This window comes from Halichoeres trimaculatus, unplaced genomic scaffold (assembly GCF_033239565.1).
Source record: "Halichoeres trimaculatus isolate MK-OKI-2021-1 unplaced genomic scaffold, fHalTri1.1 fHalTri1_scaffold_2, whole genome shotgun sequence".
In the NCBI taxonomy this organism is placed as follows: Eukaryota; Metazoa; Chordata; class Actinopteri; order Labriformes; family Labridae; genus Halichoeres; species Halichoeres trimaculatus.
Genome location: NW_027437180.1, coordinates 42,446,493 through 42,461,492, shown reverse-complemented (window position 1 = coordinate 42,461,492; position 15,000 = coordinate 42,446,493). Strand labels below are relative to the sequence as shown.

At 42.9% G+C, this 15,000-nt stretch overlaps 2 protein-coding genes and 1 long non-coding RNA gene across 3 annotated transcripts in view; 1 reads left to right on the top strand and 2 right to left on the bottom strand.

The window, feature by feature from the left end:
- Window positions 1–339: 339 nt before the first annotated feature.
- Window positions 340–9,734, bottom strand: LOC141803053 (uncharacterized). The gene is made up of 3 exons (XR_012599545.1): window positions 9,515–9,734; window positions 8,819–8,973; window positions 340–426 (listed from the first exon to the last, which is right to left on the bottom strand). It is a non-coding gene; the product is annotated as an uncharacterized LOC141803053 (long non-coding RNA).
- On the top strand, window positions 9,524–13,163 carry soul4 (heme-binding protein soul4). The gene is made up of 6 exons (XM_074686915.1): window positions 9,524–9,656; window positions 11,237–11,436; window positions 11,563–11,648; window positions 11,750–11,891; window positions 12,093–12,276; window positions 12,395–13,163. Exons 2-6 carry the CDS (start codon window positions 11,283–11,285, stop codon window positions 12,567–12,569), a joined length of 741 nt encoding a protein of 246 aa, XP_074543016.1. The 5' UTR covers window positions 9,524–9,656; window positions 11,237–11,282; the 3' UTR covers window positions 12,570–13,163.
- An 85-nt stretch (window positions 13,164–13,248) lies between these two features.
- eif4a3 (eukaryotic translation initiation factor 4A3) overlaps window positions 13,249–15,000 on the bottom strand; it is a 5,945-nt gene continuing 4,193 nt past the window's right edge. The window contains exon 12 of the mRNA XM_074664230.1: window positions 13,249–13,416. Within this exon, the coding sequence (XP_074520331.1) occupies window positions 13,400–13,416 (17 nt within the window). The 3' untranslated portion in view covers window positions 13,249–13,399. The remainder of the gene's footprint in view (window positions 13,417–15,000) is intronic.

Sequence of the window (15,000 nt, the reverse complement as noted above, 5' to 3'; positions counted from 1 at the left end):
TATCACTCCGTAGAACATCTTTGTTTTTAATGAGGCGTTACATAAAGCGTCCATGTTGTTATTATTCTGATCAGCTGGAGGTCGGAGCAGCTTTAATGAGGCCTGCAGCACAGATCTTTGTTCTCCTCTGTGCGCAGTCACACACACACACACACACACACACACACACACACACACACACACACACACACACACACACACTCACACACACGCACACACCTGGACTCAGTCTTTACATCCAGAGTCTACCTGCTGAACAGGTGCTCGCTGTGTACACTCAGCATGTCAGTGTGACAAACAAAAACAAACAAAACAAAAACAAAACAAAACAAACAAGCACACAAAATGTAAGAATGTGATTGGATGTTACCTGGAGGCTCTCCTGTGGCAGGTAGACGATCTGGGACACACTCACTGGACTGTTACCTGAGATACACACACCAGAGATTACTGTCAGGCTCAGTCTTTTACCCAGTGCATGCTGGGATACGGGTCTGCCACAGGTGTGTCACATCAGCCCCTGCGTTACAGGCTGCAAAGGTCATGTGGCCACACAGCTCCCCTCCTTTTCTGGTGCATGTTGAAGACCTGCTCACCTGGTCAGGTGACCTGCAGGAGGAGGCGGGGCTTGAACCTCTCCCTCTGACTGTGGTTTATTTCAACATGTTCATGGTGGGTGTGTTGTTTTAGGGTTTGAAGCAGTTTAACTCATTATCTGTCAGCAGGCGGCCTGGCTGCAGACTCTGCAGGGGGCGGAGCTTGAATAAGAGCAGCGGGGGGTGGCGTGGTCCTGGGTCTCTGCCGTGTCATCACTGAGGTTTAATGATGCAAGCAGCTGAGCGGCCTCCGTTTCAGCGCTCGTTAACTCTCACCGTCACCACCTCCAGCTCTCACCACACTGCCCTAACGAGCCCAGTCCTTAACGAGGCCAGACTCTAACGAGGGGGAAGAGAAGACCAGCGTGGGAGTTACCATGGAGACAGGGACAGCTGAGGGCGGACAGAGAGTTAGCGGTTCAAAGATGGCCGCCTCAGACTAAATGCTCTCATTATCAGACAACAGACACTTTTTCCAAAGCTGTGTGTGTGTGTGTGTGTGTGTGTGTGTGTGTGTGTGTGTGTGTCACTGTGGTAGACATCCTGCAGTGATCCTCCTCCACAGAATTCAGTACTGAGCTGCAACTTTCACCAACTGCGCACACACACACACACACACACACACACACACACACACATACACACACACACACACACACACACATACACACACACACACACACACTCTGATCTTTTATCATTAACTGTGCTTTAGAAGTGTTTGAAACATGCACTCCCTCCCAGCAGGGGGCGTCTCCTCTGGTTGTGTTGTTTTGATTTATTCCCTCACTGACGTTCATCAGTCTCGTCTTTAAACCATTTATTTAGTTCCCATTACACGGGGGGGGGGGGGGGGGGGGGTGGCTGGAAGACACCTGAAAGACACCTGAGGACACCTCTGAGGAGATGTTTTCTTTCAGTTTGCTGATTAATTTGAATGTAATGCTAAGCTAGCCAAAATCTATCTAAATTCACCAATGACACACACACCTTGCTAACTGAGCTTTCTGGGCCAAGTTGGCTAGCAGAGCTAACTTAGAAAACTAAGCCAACTAAGCTTACAGAGCTTACTTAGTTTATTAGGCTAACTAAAATAATTAGGTTAGAAAAGGGTTACTATATCTACTAAGCTAACTGAAATAATAAGGTTAACCGAGGTAACTACGCTAATTAAGCTAACTAAAATAATTAGGTTAGAAGAGGTTACTATGCTAACTAAGCTAACTGAAATAACCAAGTTAACTGTGGTAACTACGCTAACTAAGCTAACTGAAATAATGAGGTTTACAGAGGTTACTACGCTAACCAAGCTAACTGAAATAATTAGGTTAACATAGGTAACTACGCTAACCAAGCTAACTGAAATAATTAGGTTAACAGAGGTTACTACGCTAACTAAGCTAACTGTAATTATGAGGTTAACAGAGGTTACTATGCTAACTAAGCTAACTGTAATAATGAGGTTAACAGATGTTACTACGCTAACTAAGCCAACTGTAATTATGAGGTTAACAGAGGTTACTATGCTAACTAAGCTAACTGTAATAATGAGGTTAACAGAGGTTACTATGCTAACTAGGCTAACTGAAATAATCAAGTTAACAGGTTATTAAGCTAACTAAGCTAATTGAAATATTTAGGTTAATAGAAGTTACTATGCTAACTAAGCTAACTGGTTAACCCTAACCCTAACCCTGGGTTAGTGGCTTTCATTATGTGTGTTAATGGTCCCTGGTCTCAGACTGTATACGGTGAGTAAACTCAGCCTGATGAGTCCAGCCTGAGAGGATTATGTAAGATAAAACATTAAGTACAGGGGGAGAGCATCAGATCATCTGACATTCAAGAGACAGACACACATCACACGCACACCTGAGCAGAATCTTAATGTGTGTATGAAAGGTGCAGGAGCAAAGGCTTCTGGGTAACAGCTGACAGGGAACAGGTGTAAACTAAAGAGGGCTGAGATCTCTTTCCTCCTTGTTTCTCACTCTGTGTCCTGATGATAACCAGAACCATCCCTCAGCCTATCTATCTATTTATCTATCTATCTATCTATCTATCTATTTATCTATCTATCTATCTATCTATCTATCTATCTATCTATCTATCTATCTATCTATCTATCTATCTATCTATCTATCTATCTATCTATCTATCCAAAGCTGTGATGTAATATTCATGTGTCCAATCAAACGCTTGTTGAATAATAGATGGGAGGCGTCCAGGTGCTGCTAACGCTAATAAAGGGAATATTCTGTCTGAAGTCAGCGCGAGCTAAAGATAGCGAAGCAGAGACGTGAGCAGCAAACTGATTTTAGACCAACTGGGACTTTCCATCCTGAAGAGGCACCAACCCCTCTGATCCAGAACAAACTGATCCATAACACCTCCACAGAAACTCACCTGTGACAGAGCAACCAATCAGAACAGACTGGTTTTGCTCAGGTTTACCTGAGGTGTGTTAAGATATGCTGTCTTCCTTGATACATTCTCAGAGACTCTTATTCTGAAAGGATGCCTGTTTGAATGATGTGAAGTAGATTACAAAAGTCACTCTTCACTCCTCAGCACTCTTCATGTTCTTCTTCAAAATGTGACTTTGTGCGCAGCGGACTGCCCCTTTAAAATCTTCCATCTGATGAAACTCTCCTGAAACTCTGCTGGAGGAAACCGGATTAAGATTCAGCTCAGATCAAACTCAGAAAGAAGACGCTGAACGCTGGCAGAGAGTCATTAAAGATTTACAAACGCAGAGTGTCACTCCAACGGGATGATTGACAGGTCAGTGATGTGTTTAAATCCAGCAGGATCAATCGGACCGCTGGGAGAGCCAGGATCAGATCACATCAGATGATACCATATAATGTGGTTTAAACTCCTCGCAGGGTCAGATCATAAGTCAGGTTCAGGATCAGAAAGTAAGGCAGGATCAGGATCAGATCATAAGTCAGTTCTTGAATGGTTTCAAACTGAAGCACTTAGAAGATGGAGAGTAGAAGAGCTCAGGGACTTTACCTGGTGTTATTGTGAGTGCTGAGGCTTTCCTAAGAACTTTCACCACAAATAAACCCTTTGTCTGTAAAATCTCCATCTGCAGTTATGCAGAGTCCAACCTCGACCTGGTTCCTGTCCTCCCTCAGGGATTCATCCTGTCAGCGAACCAAAGGACGACTCTCAGTCTCCATCCAGAGTCTGCTGCTGTCACTTAATCTGTCAGTCTGCTGTGTAATGAGCAGCGTCCTCTGCAGGGAGGCCAAGGACGTTCTGCTAAATACATCACCACTACGCCGTCAGCACAGTCGACATCATCTATAAACTGTCATCACAGTCGACATCATCTATAAACTGTCATCACAGTCTATATAATCTATAAACTGTCACCACGATCTATATAATCTATATACTGTCACTACCATCTGTTATCTACAAACTGTCACCAAAGTCTATATAATCTATAAACTGTTACCACGATCTATATAATCTATATACTGTCACTACCATCTGTTATCTACAAACTGTCACCGCAGTCTATATAATCTATAAACTGTCACCACAGTCGACATCATCTATAAACTGTCATCACAGTCTATATAATCTATAAACTGTTACTATCATCTGTTCTCTATAAACTGTCATCACAGTCTATATAATCTATGAACTGTCACCACAGTCTTTATAATCTATGAACTGTCATCACAGTCTATATAATCTATAAACTGTCACCACAGTCTTTATAATCTATAAACTGTCACCACAGTCTATATAATCTAAAACCTGTCACTATCATCTGTTCTCTATAAACTGTCACCACAGTCTATATAATCTATGAACTGTCACCACAGTCTATATAATCTATAAACTGTCACCACAGTCTATATAATCTATGAACTGTCACCACAGTCTATATAATCTATAAACTGTCACCACAGTCTATTTAATCTATAAACTGTCACCACAGTCTATGTAATCTATAAACTGTCACTACCATCTGTTCTCTATAAACTGTCATCACAGTCTATATAATCTATAAACTGTTAACACTATCTATATAATCTATATACTGTCACTACCATCGGTTATCTATAAATTCCATCACAGTCTATAATCTTTAAACTGTTACCACGATCTATATTATCTATATACTGTCTCTGCCATCGGTTCTCTATAAACATATAAGGAGACTTTCCTAGAGACTGTTGATGATTTTATGAAAAAAGTAAGTCTTGGCACTTGGGGCATGAGTGTATTTAAAAGTGGCACGAGTCATGGAAAACGTTACCTACCCCGGGTCTATATGATCTATAAACTGTTACCATGGTCAACATCTTTTATATAAAGTCACTATGGTCTACATTATCCATTTACTGTTGGCACAGTCTATACTATCTTTATACATTTAGCACAGTCTTTATAATCCAAATACAGTCACAAGTTTAGATTATCTATAAACTTGTTACCACAGTCTAAATAGTCTATATAAAGTCACCATTGTTTACAGTATCTATATACAGTCACCAAATGTTACCCTTCACCGTCCATACACTGTTGCCACAGTCAATATTATCTATATTCTGTCTACACTGGTGACTGGTCTTCTAGTCCCTGTAGGACTTAGACCAGGATCTGGACTGTGAGAAAGTCTTCTGTACCGTCAGGTCTCACCTGGTACCTGACCCACTCTGTGCCAGTACTGATGTGGGACAGGCTAATGCTAACAAGCTAACTTTATTTCCCAGTCCCAGTCCTAACCTGATCCTCAAGCTAACAGCTGTTTGTTATTAGCTCAATGTTAACAGATTTTTTCTTAGCTTTGCAGAAGCTAACATGCTAACAAAATGACAGCCTATTATGTCCTCCGTCTCTAAATCACCTGAGTGATGTCACTTCCTGCTCTACTATCACTGGTTGCTATTCTTAGCTGTGCCAGTGTTCCCAGTAACACCAGTGCATACACACCAAACTGTGTGTGTGTGTGTGTGTGTGTGTGTGTGTGTGTGTGTGTGTGTGTCCACTGAACAGGGGATGATGAAGGTGATGATGATGGTGGAGTTAGGTGGAGTAAGGTGTGGCAGTGCAGCAATGTTTTGGCCCAGGGGGATTTTCTCTCTCTCTCTCTCAGCTGGAAGTTGCTGAGTCAGCAGCGGCTCTGAATCGACCAATCAGCTGTTGGCACACGTGCTGCAATGAAGGCTGCACGCAGCAGCCTGTATGAGAGCGAGGAAGAGGAGGTTCAGATCTAACCTCTGCGCTTAGAATAATAAATCATGTGGAGTCAAACAGTCAGACCCCCTCACACACACACACACACACACACACACACACACACACACACACACACACACACACACACACACACACACACACACACACACACTTCCTAAACTGGTCTGATGCGTGTTCCCTGCAGAAGCTACTGATTGAAAATGATGAGGATGATGATGCAGCTTTAAAATGAGAATCTACCTTCAGAGGACACAGGTGAGAACAGATGACATCACGGAAAAGTGTTTTTTGTTTATAAATCATTTTGATGTCAACACACACCCGAACACGGCAAAGTGGTAGCTAAGACTGAGTAAAGATGTATACAGTGAAACTGAGACTGACTGAAGACCTATACAGTGAAACAGTGAAATTTTGACTCAGTGAAGACATACTAAATAAAACATATACTCGGTGTAAATGGAATTAGTAGGACTGAGACTGATTGAAGTTAAAAACAGTAAGACTTATACTCAGTATAGACTGATACAGTGAAACTAAGACCAAGTGAATACACATAAAGTAAAACTTGGACTAGGTGGAGATAGATAAAGTAAAAATGTAACTGAGTGGACACCTATACAGTAAAACTGAGACAGAGTGGAGGCAGAAACTGTAAAACTAAGACTAATAGGAGACTAAAACAGTGAAACTGAGAATCAGTGAACAGAGATACAGTAAAACTGAGATACAGTGGAGACAGATACAGTAAAACTTGGACTGAGTGGAGATGGAAACTGAAAATGGCACAGAGTTGAGACGTACACAATGAAACTAAGAAGCAGTGTACACAGATAGAGTAAAACTGAGACTAAGTAGAGGCAGATACAGAGAAACTGAGAATCAGTGTGGACAGATACATTAAAACTGAGACTGTTTGGAGACAGATTGTGTGAAAGTAAGACTGACTAGAGACCTATACAGTGAAACAGAGTCTCAGTGTAGACAGATACAGTGAAACTGAGACTTATTGGACACAGAAACAGTGATACTCAGTGGAAATAAAAACTAAAAATGAGACAGAGTGAAGACAAATACAGTAAAACTGAGACTGATTTGAGGTGGATACAGTGAAACTAAGACTGACTGGAGACAAATACAGTGAAACTGAGTCCCTGTGTTGATGGACTGAGTTGAGCTGAATACAGTTAAACTAAGACTGACTGGAGACTAAAACAGTGAAACTGAGAATCAGTGTACACAGAAACAGTGAAACTAAGATCAAGTGGAGACAGATACAGTTAAACTTGGACTCAGTTGAGGTGGAAACTGAAAACAGCACTGAGTGGAGACTTATACAGTAAAACTGAGACTGAGCGGTGGTAAATACAGTAAAATTCAGACTGTTTGAAGACAGATTGTGTGAAACTAAGACTGTCTGAAGACAAATACAGCCAAACTGAGTCTAGTGGAGATAGATACAATGAAACTGGGACTGTCTGAAGACAAATACAGCCAAACTGAGTCTAGTGGAGATAGATACAGTGAAACTGGGACTGTCTGAAGACAAATACAGCCAAACTGAGTCTAGTGGAGATAGATACAATGAAACTGGGACTGTCTGAAGACAAATACAGCCAAACTGAGTCTAGTGGAGATAGATACAGTGAAACTGGGACCTATTGGTGGCATTTACAGTGAGGCAGTGATGTAAACCAGCTGTGATAAAGACCAGGTGAGTACAGATGAACAGGTGCTGATGGTTTACCTTTGTATCAGTTACATTTCTTCCTGTCAGACACACTCTTCCTCATCAGCTTTCTGTCTCATCCCGGTCTGTTTTTCCTGTCACCTGCTAACTCTCATATTAGGGGTGTGTTAGGAGCGTGTAGAGGACATGCAGGTGGAGGTGAGACAAAGAACAGGTGAGGCAGGTAAGCATGTGAGCTCTCTGTGATGTGATTCAGTCTGAAGCTGCTGTGTTTCCTCCATCAGAGCTCGACCTCAGCTCCTTCTCAATTATTCATGTCTGCTCTCAGAGGGGGAGGGGTGTGTTTGTGTGTGTGTGTGTGTGTGTGAGAGAGAGAGAGAGCTCAGTGCTGCTGATGAAAATTTAAAGACTCTACGTTGGAGCACTTTGGAATATTTGCTAACGGGGAGGAAAGCTCTGGAAGCTTTAAATGGACGTCTGACATTTCTGCTCTTTGTCCTCCACTCAGAGTCGCCATGTTTTCTCCATCACTGTGTGAACGCCATGACCTCTGACCTTTGACATACGCCTCACCTCTCAGACTTAAACTAAAAACTGATCCAGAGGCTTAGAAACAGATAAAAACAGCTGATCCTGAGAGAGAAGGTGACGTTGAATTTATCCACGATGTACCTGTGTACAGCAGATTGAGGGATAAAGGGAGGGAGGATTAGGGGTGTGGCCTCTTTGACCGACAGGTGAGTGTTGTAGCTGTTAGGCAGGTGGCTAGCCTATGTCCTCTGCTTTTCCTCAGAGGCAGAGTTTCCTGCATTGTTACCACTATCTGTGGGCTTCATCACACCTCTTCAGTAACCAGCAGGGGGCGTCTCTGAGACAACAGACAGGTGTCTAAGACAAAATCATGAGATCACATGAGTAAAATGACTTTGATGACCCTAAACCTCTCCCTGGTCATCATATTATATAATTAACATTTTTGGACCCAGGACTGATCCCTGAGGTACCCCACAAATAATGTTGCTTGGATCTGATTTTACATTTTTTATCTGAACACACTGTCTCCTGTAGGAGGACAAAGATAGAGACAACAGAGTCTGACTTCCCTACCTGGAGACATGAAACATGACAGTCAGGACACCGGGGGAGGGGGCTAAATACAAGATAAAATGTTTTGTCTTTGTCCCTTTTGCTGACACCAAAAATCACAAAGGGAACTGTGGCGTTCATTACCTGAGCATAGATTCATGCAGTCTCTTAAAAAAGAATCCGTCATCTCCAGGTGCTGCTCCAGGTGTTTCCTCCTCACCTTTCTCTCTGTGTGTCTGTGGGAAGCCTGCAGTCCTCCTCTGGTGTCCAGGCTGCAGCTCCCCCTGCTGGTCTCACCAGTAAAGATGCTGCGGTGTTGTAGACTCCTCTCCTTCATGATTCTGGTTTAGCTTGTGTCTCTGCTGCCCCCTGCTGCTGAAAATGAAGACAGTCTACTCAGCTTTCTCACTCTTTAGATAAATAAATACTGAAAAATAAACAAATAAATAAAAAAACAAATACATAAATAAATAGGAAGATAAACTGTATACACTTACACTTTGTGTCTCTCTGTCACCCACACGTTATATATATATATATATATATATATATATATATATATATATATATATATATATATATATATACATATATATATATATATATATATATATATATATATATATATATATATATATTTATATATATATATATATATATATATATATATATATATATATATATATATATATATATATATATATATATATATATATATGTGTGTGTGTGTGTGTGTGTGTGTGTGTGTGTGTGTGTTTGTGTGTGTGTGTGTGTGTGTGTGTGTGTTTGTATGTTTTTAATATTTGAGGTGTTTATCGTTTTGTCTGTTTCTCCTCTAAATAGAGAATACAGATCATGTTATTCATGTCAAAATATATTTCAGACTCGGATAAAGATCTGTCGCGTTTTAACCAACCGGAACTGGGGGCTTTTATTTTGAAGCGTCCGGAGCATGCAGAGCACAGGAGCGTAGAAGAAGAAGCACCTCAGCGTCTGTTGTGGTAAACAGGTTTCAGCTGCTGCAGACTCACTTGGAAAACTCCTGTGACCACAGCCAGGTGAGTTTTTACCTGAGAGACAACCAACCGGACCTTTTTCTAGCCTGGGTTGACCTGCTAACTGTGCTAACCGTGCTAACGACGCTGCTAACGCTGCTCCTCCGTGCTAACTCCCCCGTCCTCCCCTGCCCGGGTCTAGTTCTGGTCTGTGTTTATCCGGACCGAACTCCAGGGTCTATTTCTACGACTTACTTAAATCCAGACCGAGCTGAACCGTGTCAAGAATCTGGACTGTGTTTTGGAGGAAGACTTCCGGTTGACCTAGTTTGACAAAGCAGACTGAAACTGATCACGTGACCCAACAGCGTTACCTGATGACTGTAACACTAACCAGGTTGACTAGTCTGAGGGTTAACGTCACACGGTCAGAGACCTGGAACCTGTGTGATACTACCTGTCTGTGAGAAACTACCTGTCTGTGAGAAACTACCTGTCTGTGTGAAACTACCTGTCTGTGTGAAACTACCTGTCTGTGAGAAACTACCTGTCTGTGTGACACTACTACCTGTCTGTGTGACACATCTACCTGTCTGTGTGACACTACCTGTCTGTGTGAAACTACCTGTCTGTGTGACACTACTACCTGTCTGTGACACTACTACCTGTCTGTGTGACACTACCTGTCTGTGTGACACTACTACCTGTCTGTGACACTACTACCTGTCTGTGTGACACTACCTGTCTGTGTGACACTACCTGTCTGTGAGAAACTACCTGTCTGTGAGAAACTACCTGTCTGTGAGAAACTACCTGTCTGTGTGACACTACTACCTGTCTGTGTGACACATCTACCTGTCTGTGTGACACTACCTGTCTGTGTGACACTACTACCTGTCTGTGACACTACTACCTGTCTGTGTGACACTACCTGTCTGTGTGACACTACCTGTCTGTGAGAAACTACCTGTCTGTGAGAAACTACCTGTCTGTGAGAAACTACCTGTCTGTGTGACACTACTACCTGTCTGTGTGACACATCTACCTGTCTGTGTGACACTACCTGTCTGTGTGACACTACTACCTGTCTGTGTGACACTACTACCTGTCTGTGTGACACTACTACCTGTCTGTGTGACACTACTACCTGTCTGTGTGACACATCTACCTGTCTGTGTGACACTACCTGTCTGTGTGACACTACTACCTGTCTGTGACACTACTACCTGTCTGTGTGACACTACCTGTCTGTGTGACACTACCTGTCTGTGTGACACATCTACCTGTCTGTGTGACACTACCTGTCTGTGTGACACTATCTGTCTGTGTGACACTACCTGAGCAGTCCAATCACAGGTAATCAAATATGACTTGGAGGGGCGAAGGGGGCGGGGCTAGGAGTTTACTGAAGCAGGATATATTAAACTCCACCCACTGACCCCTGTGACCAATCAGAGCAGCCCTGTTATTTCCAGTGTTTACCTTTCTGTGTCCTACAGAGAGTGAAGACAAACTGACGTTTAAACCATCGAGTCTCTACCACCTGAACACGTCACCTGGTCATTAGAGGGTTTTAGTTCCTGACATGTTTCCACCTTAACTCTCCAGGGCCTCTCTGAATAGGTGTGACTGTTTCTCCACAGGAACTCACCTGTAACTAAGGTCAAAGGTCATCTCCGCCACCTCAGCATGGCTCTGATCTCTCTGGAAGACCTTGACGGATTGGACGATGAGCAGCTGGATGATGACATCACTGACAACCCTGAGCCAATGGAAGAGGACGATCGGCTGCTGAGACACTGGCAGGCTGTCGCCAGCACGCACCAGGTGTCTGTACCTGCAGGTGAAGGGGGCGGGGTCAGCACACACCAGGTGTTTGAGAGAAATCTGGTCCCACCTATTAAAACCTGATCTGTCTGTGTGTGTGTGTGTGTGTGTGTGTGTGTGTGTGTGTGTGTGTGTGTACCAGAAATGACAGGACCCATACATGAAATGGCCAGGAACAGCCAGCAGAGGGAGCCGGTCCCTTTTGCCCCAGTGTCCCGTCATGAAAAGGTGACCTCCAGAACTACATCAGACCAGAACCAGGTGGAACCAGTTTTTCACTAACCCAGCACCCCTCTCTCCCCCTGTCCTCCCCCCTGTGTCCCCTTCAGATGGGGGAGGTGCAGTATGAGGAGCGGGTGTACCCTGCAGGTCACTGGGCGTGTGTGACGAGGGGGGAGAAGCTCTACGAGCAGAGCATCTCCATGGCCTTCATGAAGCTGATGAGGTTCATCTGCAAGGACAACTCCAAAGGTTAGGCCACGCCCACTGTCCTGAATGGCGTCCATCATGACCCACCACATTCACCCTGACTGACTCCGCCCATTACCAAAACATCTGTTAGATCTGCTGATGTAAAAACACTGTGGCGTTAGCGTTGGTTGTGTGATAGTTGATGGTCATGTGATCGTTGATGGTCATGTGATCCTTGTAAACCGTAGTCGTGTTTGTCAGGTCGGTACCTGGGGATGACGGTTCCTGTCGTCAGTCACATTCACATGATGGAGGACGGTAAGACGTTCCAGAAAGACGTCCTGACGGCGTTCTTCCTCCCCGCTGAGTTCCAGTCCGACCCTCCTCAGCCCTCAGACCCTGACATCACCATCGTCCACCGGGAGCCGTTCAGAGTCATCACCAGGTGAGTGTGACATCATCAGTAAGCTCACACCTGAGAAATCCTGACTGTCCCTGAACACAGCTGTAAAACACCAGAGCCTGATTGGCTGACAGTGTTCTGCTCTCTGATTGGCTGTCAGGCCGTTCTTTGGGACGACCACAGAGGAGACGGTGACGCGTCAGATCGAGGCATTGTGGGAGATTGTGGGCTTGACTGATGACCTGAGGAGGGATGACTACATGGTCGCCGTCTATGAGAACCCAAGCGTCCCTCGCCGCCGTAATGAGATCTGGTTCATCCGGCGCCACCTGTAAATGGATTCCCATCATGCTTTGCTCTGTGTTACCCTTCTCTGAATGGACGCCTGCTCAATCACGCACCTTCTGCATGATCAACAGACCAATCACAGCAGATCCTGACTTTAAGCTCCGCCCCTACACATCATGGCAGTAAAGCTCCATCCAATCAGGTGTTTGTGTGGTGACCAGGTGTGGTCATATTACTTCCTGATGTTTAGTTACTGATGCAGGTAAACAAACACCCCCCTCTGTCTGCTATACATATGAAGCTGGTTAGCTTAGCTCATTTAGCTTAGCATCTAAAAACGAGATTAGCCGCTACCTTAGTGAGGAGCTAACAGGTGAACCTGCTCGGACGGCGTTCGTTGGAGCAGGTGATGGTTTTGTACAGTTTGTTTTGACTGAAAATACACATCAGGTAATGATTGACAGGTGTGTAAACCCCGCCTCCAGGTGTTTTCATTGACAGCATGTTTTTGTTTTTCTTCTGGACTTTTGATGTGAACTCAACGTGTTTCTGCCGCATGTTTTTAATACGTTCTATTTCCTGTTTACCTGATTTAAACTGTTTTTACTCTGTGTGAAGAAAATAAAATCTTATATATCAGACTTCCTCTGTGTGTGTGTGTGTGTGTGTGTGTGTGTGTGTGTGAGTGAGAGTGAGTGAGAGTAAAGACACAGCAGAGAGCAGACAGAGGTGGAACTGGACCTTTATTTACAAAAACACATGGAGTCGTCCTGACAAAGAAAAATCTTCCTCAAACTTAAAAACAAACTGAATAAAAGATCAGAAGCAACAGGTAATAAAGGGGGCGGGGCTCCGAGGGAAGGTCACCCAGGTAACATCAGATCAGGTCAGCCACTGTGAACAGAACACAGAGAGGTGTCAGAGAGGCACCATCCAATCACAGCCCTGCTCATCTTAGAAATTTAACCTGTCTTTCTAATAACGAAAAACTGATTATTAAATCAATCGTGATTATGTTGTGGACGAGTAAAGATCAAGATCAAAAATATCAGAGATCACAGCGCGTGCTGGCTAAAGCATAGTGAGAACGTAAGGATTAACAACGTGGTGAAATTAGTTCTGTTTATAACTGGACACGAGACAAAGCTAGCTTAAAGAAACACCGAAGATCGTCTATAAAGGTGAAAGTGTTCACTCTGACACTACTTTTGAAAACCAATTAAAAGCAGATACAGAGCGCTCACTCTGTCACGATCTTTGAAACCCAACTGTGAATCATTTTGATTTAAAAACTGCACACGGTGTGTCCGTCTTTCAGATCCTCACAGCACACTAGGTTGATTCCCTTACTGTCTAGTTTTGATGATTCAGGTGAAGTTGTAGTCCAGTTTGAGACAAAAACAACTTTTCAAAAATGGGAAAACATGAGACAGTTGTACTTTTAACATGAAAAAACAGCTAAATAAATTTTGTTACCATTATGATGCCAATTATATTGGTCAGACATCAGACTCAATTGTTTCAGAAAGAAGTGATAAGACAAGCATCTGAAAATAAAAAGATGCTGTTTATGTGAATCTTTTCTGTGATGTGAAAAAAAAAAATTCTTGTGAGTATTTCGTATGGTGTCATGAGTTCACTATTTCATTACACCCCTATGTGTTAATGTCTGATGTTTACATGTCTTCTCACTCCTCACTGCGTTTAGATCCTCTAATTCATGTCTGTGTTCTTCAGTTTATAAGCTAGTGAAGCTACAATAACTTTTGCCATTAAGTTCAGTTGTCATGTATAGGGATGGGCATTAATACGATTTTATTGATATCAATGTCCTTATCAATTCTGCTTATCAATTCAATTCTTTATCGATTCCCTTATTAATTCCTTCTTTTTCAAGTGAATACATGTGTGATTGGTCACTGAATCTGGATATCTCCTGGTGTAAATATAAAGAAATAAGTAAAAATTGCACGTCATGTGACGTTGATGTACAGTTTTGTAATATGTTATTGACTCGAGTAGGCCATCTAGTGTCTCGAAGTGGTTATAGCAAAATTCCAAGTTGTTTGGAACCATGCCGTAGCTATGAAGGCAACCATAAGCTAATCTATTCTGTCATTTGCTTGAAAGTATTTTGACATTTGGAGTTCTCAGTATGGTTTAAAAATAGGGATGGGAATTGATAAGATTCTATCAATACCAATACTGTTAACAATCCTGCTTATCCATCCAATTCTTTAACGATTCCCATTTCGGTTCCAGCAAATTTTGCATGTGGGCTAATGCTCTGATTTTCAGTGGCAACATTGCCAAATTTACATCCCAGTATAGATAACTACTTCTGCATGTTGCTGGTGTTTCTACTCACTTAAGGTTGTGCAGTAGGTGTAATTAAATTAATCCACAATTGAACCCTGCCAATTGAATGGAATTGATGAGCAAAAATATTAATGATATTGATTTTTTGATGGAACTGTT

Excerpts from the sequence above, each read along its gene's own strand:
- soul4 (XM_074686915.1), top strand. The coding sequence starts at position 11,283 with ATGGCTCTGATCTCTCTGGAAGACCTTGACGGATTGGACGATGAGCAG. Across the intron at positions 11,892-12,092 it reads CTGCAAGGACAACTCCAAAG|GTCGGTACCTGGGGATGACG; the intron begins GTTAGGCCACGC and ends CGTGTTTGTCAG. Across the intron at positions 12,277-12,394 it reads CCGTTCAGAGTCATCACCAG|GCCGTTCTTTGGGACGACCA; the intron begins GTGAGTGTGACA and ends ATTGGCTGTCAG.